An 8825-nucleotide genomic window follows, 5' to 3' on the forward strand; every position below is an offset into this window, starting at 1 on the left:
TGTCAAACATTGTTATTGTATTAATTCAGTTATCTAAATAACTAAACACCTGGAAAACTGTAACCAAGGTTCACGTTTTTTCTATGTCAACATCAACTTCCTTTTTGTTCTGCATAATGGGCCCGACTTTGATAGGAGCGATAGGAGTCAGACTTTTTTTTAGAATAGTTTGTGTTCACCATGCATTTTAAATGACTGAATGACCAGTTTTGTGTTATTATTTAGCCATTTCAAGATAGCTTGATCATCACACGTTCCATTATGTGACAGTACCATCCATAACTTTTAAAAGTAGGCCTACATTGTGGGTACAAAGTACATCATTACCATCATAGCAACTGATTTACAACTCATCGAGGAACTTCTATTCAAATCAAGTCAAATCAAATGTATTTGCATAGCCCTTTTTACAAGCAATCATGTCACAAAGGGGTTCACAAAAGCCCATAGATATATATTCAGCTGAGATAATAGAGCGGACTATACAAAAGGATCAATTGAAATTATTTGATTGCAACTACAAGGTTTTGTTTTGTTGATGCAAAATGAACTTAATGTCATGCATGAATGAACTTTATGTCATTTATGTAGGTTGGGATCAGTGGAGTAGGAGTGCAGGGAGTGCAGCTGCACTAGGGCCCGTGGCGAAAGGGGGCCCGTCCTCGATCTCGAGAGAGAACTCTCCGCGTAAATCACAGAAAGGTTAAGATATGATCCAGTCCGATCAATTCGCAAACATTTCTCCATTATGGTGTCAGTTATTCTCACCTGTCCAATACACATTTTAACAATAGTCAGTCTTAACAACAGCAAATAATTCATTTAGCCTCATTTGCCTTTTGCTGAATGAAACAAATCTCGTTTTTATTAAGTAGCCTAATATTGTCTGGGTAATATGTTGTCAAAGATTCTATAGCCCACCCACATGTTGTTGTGATCGTTTGCCATCCTGTTGTGTTGCATTGCGTTGCATGTTGAGTAATTGCAGTGGGCTATAGCCATGGGGTATACCCCATGCCCTTCATTCAACACACAAAAGGGGCTGCAGGAAGCGGCACGAACACTAAGAGCAGGATGAAAGGGTGGCAAAACTGGCAAAATTATCTTCATTTGGATTTGTGGCGAGGTGTTTAAGAGGACGCTACCTCTGACCCCCAGCCCAACAGCAATGAGTGAAACTCAGCCACCAGGGTAGGCTAATTTACTGTCTGGTATAGCTTATTGAATGCATTTAGACATGTCTATTAAACGTAATTAAATGCACGTATATGCATAAGGCAGCAGCCAGGTTAGATATTGAAAACAATGTGCAGGATATTGTTGGAATAGCTAAAGCTAGATAGGCTATATCCCTAACCCTAAATATTAAGCCAGCATATCTAGCGAACAAAAATATAATCAAACATCCACCAATCAATTCACAAAGTGTATTGTAATAAGCAGTGTTAGGAAAGTTCACTTTCTACACGAACTAACTACTTCAGTTCATAGTTCATAATTCAAAATGTTGAACTAAGTTGAAAGCTCCAAATAATGAACTAGGTTAGTTCAGTTCTTTTTTTCAATATGTGGCTGCCGTCTGCAATACCGCTCTCAGCCTCTACGCAATTCGGCGTTCTCGCACTTGCCATGCATAGACAATAGAAGGAAGGAAGGAAGGAAGGAAGGAAGGAAGGAAGGAAGGAAGGAAGGAAGGAAGGAAGGAAGGAAGGAAGGAAGGAAGGAAGGAAGGAAGGAAGGAAGGAAGGAAGGAAGGAAGGAAGGAAGGAAGGAAGGAAGGAAAAGAAAGAAAGCGAATGACAGGTTGGGTAACCCTGGACCCAAGACTGATAACGGTGTATTTTTTGCCTGGAAGTCTCTAGAAATCTGGCACCTTATTAAACGAAATTAAAAAGAGTGAACGTGCCATTCACAGACACCAGAATGAATGCGTCCACTGCAGTATCGTCCATCAGGCAGTAATACTACGTTCAGTTCACGTTCACAAAAATTATGAGCGAGTTCATGAACGTGTTCAGAAGCAACACTGATAATAAGTACATTTCTATGCGCCTCGCTAAGATCAACACTCGATAATTTCGTCTGACGATAGGTCAGTTAAGGGGCCCGTTGGTGAGATCTGCACTCGGGCAAGTCATTGTTACGCCGCTGGTTGGGATGTGAGATACTATCTCTGTCCAAGACTCAATATAAGTCCATAACTATTGAGGTCGAATTTTCTATGATTGAATGTCTGAAGTCAGAAGAATTGGTCTTTATCTGTTTATTTTTGCAAGCAAGAAGGAGTAGTTCTAAAACAGGATCATAAATGATGTCTGGAGTAGAAGGGCTCACTAAAGGTGTTGTGGAAGAAATTGCGATTTCCTGTGTGCTTACATTATTCACTAATCAATAGAACTAGTCATGGATACTAGTTAGTATGTTGTCATGTAAGCTTGCTATTAATAAGAATAGATTGTGTCAGGGTTAATAGATGTTCCGGATCAGGAGAAAGTACTGGCTAAATGTTCCTTGTCATGACTACAAGGAGAGCTCCAACTATGAACTCTCTAGTCTGAGTGGTCATGTGTTGTGGAGCAGTGAATCTCTTTCTCTGAGACTGTTGTAATGTCATTACTGCCTGACTGTCACTATCTATATTTACATTCTTGTGCCCTATAAAAGAGCCGAGAGAGACATGATTGAGACCTAAGCCTGGTGTTGTGTTGTCATTGGTTGTCAGAGGTCTGGTTTTCTCTCCCAATCTGCAGATTGATAAATACTTATTAAAATCCAGAACTCAACTGAACTTAGTCACTCCGTTTATGAAGAGACGGACAAAACACTTTCTTCATCAATTGGCGTTGTCGAGCAGCAGGATTGCAGATGATCTGAACACTCTTTTATACAGTAATTCCAGACAGTTACATCATTAGTTCAATAGTTCATGTCTATCAAAAGAGGAACTGTTCAATAACAGAAAGTTAAAAGGGAAATAGGTTGCAGAACTGGATACAGATGCTCAATATTAAAAAACAGTGCTTGAGACAACAGAAGCAGAAATTGTTAGCAAAAACCCCTGGAGTATGGGCAAAATAACCAGGGTCAAACAGTCAAATTGTTAGGCATTTGTTCAGCATACGGAAACTTAAGCAATACTGTCTTGGGCTAAAAGGTTATGCTATTTTTACAGAAGTTAAAACCTCAGCAATAATTGTTCTAGGCCAAAGAATATTATAGACATCTTAAAGAATAGTAATTTTCTATTACACTATAAACCTGACTCCTCCTAAGTATAGCATGTCAGAGAAATGTCTATGTGAGTCCAGATAAAGTAGAAAGCCTTCCATTTCAAACCATAGACTAACAATCAAAAATAAATGTTTGTACCACACATTTTTTTCAATGCTATAATATATCTGTTGATAATCAAAAGTAGTATTATATCAAGCCACTTAGTGGTAAACAGTGTAGTTCTTAATGTCAAAAACCCAAGGATACTGATCCTTAGGCCTACTTGATTACATAATTGACTCCAAATACATAGCATCAGTCTTAATTTCTCCATATCACTCACCGTCTGCACAAATATTAACCAATATTGTGATGTTTTGTTTAAAGTAATTGATGTATTATAATGGCTGTATTTTCTGACACACAGACATGATCAAGTCAACTTCCCAAAGGACAGTACTACAGCCTGCATTGATTTGTAGCTTTGTGGTGGTGTGCTCCTTAGTTGTATTTTTTACGTACTACAAACCCAACATCAACTCACTGTTGTGCACGGACAGAGAACCAAATGAGAAAGCTATCTGTGTCTGCCAAGATGGGCTGAATCGAGAGGGGAGTCAGACTGAGGTCCCAGACCAAACCACACCACAACCCCAGAAGACAGGCAAGCAGAACTCCCAAGTAATTCTCAGAGATGACAATCCAGGGCCGAACACTATTCTCCTGATCTGGATGTGGCCATTTGGACAATCTTTTGACCTTCATTCATGTGCTGATTTCAATGTTCAAGGTTGTCGCTTGACAGACAACAAGAGCCTTTATAAGAATGCACATGGAGTCCTCTTTCATCACCGGGACATCCATGAAGATCTGGGAAACATGCCACAAAATCCACGTCCCTGGTTTCAGAAATGGGTGTGGTTCAATGCTGAATCACCTGCCAACTCTAAAAGATGGCCCAAATTGGATAACCTGTTTAATATGACTTCAAATTATCGACAGGATTCTTCTGTACCTGTTCCTTATGGATCCTTAGTCGAGGTAACAGCTGTGGACAAACACTTTGAGCTGTCAACGAAGAATAAATTAGTGTGCTGGATTGTGAGCAACTGGCACCCATCATTCAGAAGAGTTCAGGTCTACAATGAGCTGAGTAAGCATGTCAAAGTAGAGACCTACGGACGACACTTTGGAACATACGTAAACAACGAAGACTATACAAAAATCATTTCTGGATGCAAGTTTTACTTGTCCTTTGAAAATTCTGTCTTTAAAGACTACATCACTGAGAAGTTGTACAATGCCATGAGTTTGGGAGCTGTCCCAGTAGTTTTGGGTCCATCCAGGCAAAACTATGAGGAATTCATTCCAGTGGACTCTTTTCTTCATGTGGATGACTTCCCCAATCAAAAGGAACTGGCAGATCGGCTGCTTTTCCTTGACAAGAATGATGAAGAGTACATGAAGTACCACAGCTGGAGGAAAAACTATAAAGTTAAGGGATGGTATTTTGGACTAGAACATGCATGTCGATCATGTGACTACATTAGACGGGAGAAACGATACAAAGCTATTAACAATCTAAATCAATGGTATTGGGGCTGACCAGGCTGTTTGTAGTAATCAAAATGTGATGTGCATAAAAGTGCATAAAAAAGGGGGGGGGATCTAAATTAACTTAAGTCATAGCTTTATGCATTGCTTTAGACAAAAGACAGCTGACAGTGACAATAAACTGAATCGTGCCATCTGAGGCTGTGTAAATCTATCATTTATTATGTTTTATTTTCTTCAAAATGTTTTGGTTGTTGGGTAAACCCTATTACAGACATATGCATTGATTCAGGATATATTTGTAATTATAAATATGTGGTAGATTACATATATGAAAATATAGCACTTCGGTCCCTCTTTTCACATACATTATTTTCACCTGTGGCATTTTTATTTTGTTCTATAATATTTTTCATACAGATAATGCCAGAACACTCAACTTTTAGATGGTGTAACCCTGTGTCTACAAAGAGACTCTGGGTAGACACTATTATTAAGGAACTCTAAAATATCAGTCACTAGATTCACTCAGGGGTATGTTATCTCTAGGCTCATATAGGAGGACTGCAGTAGTGCTTAATTATATCAAAATATCCACCCAAACCCACGATAACAACAGCAAACCAATCAGATAATGTTTCAAAAGGTATGAAGTTATATTTAAAAAAGTATCAATACATCATATATCATTTCAGGATAAATGTAAAGAAAATAATAAAAGTGTGTAATATGCAAGTGTGTGGGTTATATTTAACTATAGGTTCAAATTTTAAATGTATTGCGTAGTCTGGGGGGATGCTGATAAGGATATGTTGTGTCAAGTTTAATGGTTAAGTTCAATTATCTAGAACATTCAGTGTGGTATAGTAACGGTTAAAATATATAATGTAGTGCTGTAGTGTCCGTGAGTGAAATGGCAACAGGAATCTTAAATCATCATCAATTGAATTTATGGCTTGTAATATGAAATATCAATGAATACTTTAACTACCACTAATAAAACAGGTGGCATATGCTATTCAATGCAGAAAATCAATGACAACTTTTCCATACAATACACATGAAATATACAAACAATCACCCTATGTTGGATCCAACACCAAAACAAATTTAATGTCTTTAAACCTGAGATCTCATAAAAAAATAAAAATAAAGCTCGAGCTGATGTCAATATCAAAAAGGAGAGGGGAAAAATCTGTCTGATCGCAAAGTCCCGTCCTACCACGCTCCTGTGTGAGATGGTCCAGAGGAGAACGTTCTACTGTTTAGCGGGAATCAGTCAGTCCATGGAACACAGGCTTGCGCAGCAAAATGGCACACCTCGATCCTTCCCTTTAGCTGTCGATGCACGGCATTCAGGGGTGGGGGGAAAACCAGCCAGGATAAGTTCAAAATAAACCAACAGTTCTTCTACGAAATCTTCCTGTAGTCAGTCTCTAATTGTAGTCTGTGGTAAAACGTTCTATGTTTCATCTAAGCCAGAGGTCTCTGATCTAAGCCACTTATTTGGCATCAATCACATCAACATCTTGACCTTAACACGGTTTATGAGTCTCTCCGTTAATGGTGCGAGAGCGGGAACGCAAAAGGGGAGGGCTTAGGGAGTGTCTGACAATACACAGTACCAATACTAATGTGACTTGAGTTAGGGGTTCATCCTAGCCTGGCTGCCAGCCCAACTTCTCTCCGCCCACAAAAAGATTTGGTCGGGAAGTTGGGTCTGGAGGGTCTCATATTGGGATCAACTACATAAAACCAGGATCTGGGCGGACCAATTAAATTGCTAGGGCGGGATTTATACATGATGGACAGATGATCAACAGTAACTTAATCAACAACGTCACCAAAGAGCGCTTGGGTTGAATTTGTTTTCAACAAACAACATATTACGTTGCGCTGATTGGTTGCAGGTCTATCCAATTGAGCGAAGAGGCATTTGTTTTACGAGCTCGGTTGACACACGCCCCATAGTCACAGCCCAACTGAGAGTTTTTGTTACGGCCACGGCCTGGTTCCTGTCCCTTTTTCACCCCCTGCTGGTTCACCTGGATTATCCTGCCAAGACTCTACACACCTGCTGCCCATTACCTCATCATCCTGCCTACTTCAACCCGGCTTTCCAACCACTCCTCGTCAGATCGTTGTCACAGCTACTGTGGTAGTATGCGCTTTTAAACCGCAAGCATTGCTTGATTCACTTGCCTTCTGTAAACCTGTTTTCTTTGTGCCCAGGATCGTCATCCGAGAACCCAATCCCTGTCTGCCTGCCGACCCGCTGATTCACCAAACAAGACCACAACTCAGGACTACACTGTAGGCTGTGAATCGAAAGGCCAGAGACGCGCTTGGTGTTTGTCCCTGGCTTGGGAACCACAAGTCACCTTTAGTTAGATTCTCAGGGAGATAATTGACTCGTTAATATCTGACTCCAATTTTTGACAATGTGCACAAGTGCGTTACATGTAACCTTGAGCGCTAAACAGTTAATGACATGAAACTCTGACGTAGGTAAAAATCGTCTGCTTGATCAGAGCACCGACCCTAAAGTATGCGTGTTCACTAAACAGTCGTTTATCTCTACTATAATATGGATTTTAACCATAGTAGACCTAGTAGGATATGTAATCAATCACTCAGAGGCTCCGGTAAATTCCTTCGGAGCGTGGAGATCCACTGTAAGTGACTCAGAGGCCTTAAGTTAAAACCTACTCCAAAAGTCTATGTTTATAATCAGTTAGCCGCATCAACCAGGCTAGATCAAAGTTTTCACCGCCGTAGCTTGATAGATACGTTTCAAGGAGAACAAGTAACTTTAAAATGCACACATTAATAGTTTATTATCTAAATAGCAAGATAATCAATACAATGATAATGAAATATCATCAAGTACAAAACATACCTTCAGAGCAATGGTTAACGAAGGTATTCACAATGAGGACTAGGCGCCTAACGCACCGGAGCTGTATCGTAAACAGAACTCGAAGTGATTGGTAAAAACTTCTTCCTATATACACCCAAACCTGACTAAAATGGGGACACCGGTCATGTGACAGAAAAGTTGTCGAACGCATACAAATTCAAATTGGATCATTAATCAAGACTGCAGTAGACCAAGTGGTGCCCTTGCAAGACAAGGGAATATGTTAAACATATGTTGGTCTGCTGCAGGCACAAACTCTGTAAACCCTGTACATGTACATGTTACAGTGTTAAAATTGTTACTAGAATGTAACACACAAAATAAGAAACAAAAGCATATCAAACATGACATTTAAAGCTGTTTAGAACCTTATTTTCAAGAACACAACTTTTAATGATAATTTCAGAGTCTTCCTCTGTCCACCTTCCTCTTCAACTGTTGAGACCACCTCTCCAGAGGTGTGTCATCAAGGTGTGATTGTCATTTTAGCATTCATGCAAATCAACAACTGTCCCAGACGAGTGTCTGGGTGACCAGTGACAAAGGGGCTGCCAAAACAGCCCTACAACACCGAATAAATTAACTAAATCGTATTTGTACTGCGTTTGGGTCCACTCTGTACCACACCGTAACAGTTTTCAGACTCATATTCTGACTAGAATTGAGTATGACAACGTTAGGCTATGTATTTGCAGCACCTTTCCTTGAATGATGTGCATGTGTTGTCAAATTAATGAAGATGTTTTCTTAATTTGCTTGTGTTGTCTATTTGCATGTGTAAAAGCAAAGCAACCTGGCATAACATATAAGTACTCTGAACATTGATTACACCTATGATAATAAAATAAAAACTCCTACGTATACAAAATAATATACAATAAAGTATACAAAACTTCTACTACACATAATAACCTATATAAACCGTATTAACCTACCCTAACCTAAAGACAAGTGGGGTAACAATTAGTGCAATATTGTTGGTAGTGCAGCCAGTAGCTGAAAGTGACAGTGTGTAAAGTGGCTAGTGAGAAAGTGGTGAGAGTGTATCAATGTCCCTTCAGAAACCTGATGGCCCTTGGAAATAAACTATTTTTCTTTAGTACTTATTGATTATTATAAATGTTGTTTAGTTTAGAAG

At 39.4% G+C, this 8825-nt stretch overlaps 1 protein-coding gene across 1 annotated transcript; it reads left to right on the plus strand.

Annotated features, from left to right (window-relative positions):
* Positions 1 to 3642: 3642 nt before the first annotated feature.
* On the plus strand, positions 3643 to 4818 carry LOC146300786 (4-galactosyl-N-acetylglucosaminide 3-alpha-L-fucosyltransferase 9-like). The gene has a single exon (XM_084669636.1). It carries the CDS (start codon positions 3643 to 3645, stop codon positions 4816 to 4818), a length of 1176 nt encoding a protein of 391 aa, XP_084525762.1.
* The last annotated feature ends 4007 nt before the right edge of the window (positions 4819 to 8825 follow it).

This window comes from Hypomesus nipponensis, chromosome 2 (assembly GCF_054491055.1).
Source record: "Hypomesus nipponensis isolate SF chromosome 2, ASM5449105v1, whole genome shotgun sequence".
Classification (NCBI taxonomy): domain Eukaryota; kingdom Metazoa; phylum Chordata; class Actinopteri; order Osmeriformes; family Osmeridae; genus Hypomesus; species Hypomesus nipponensis.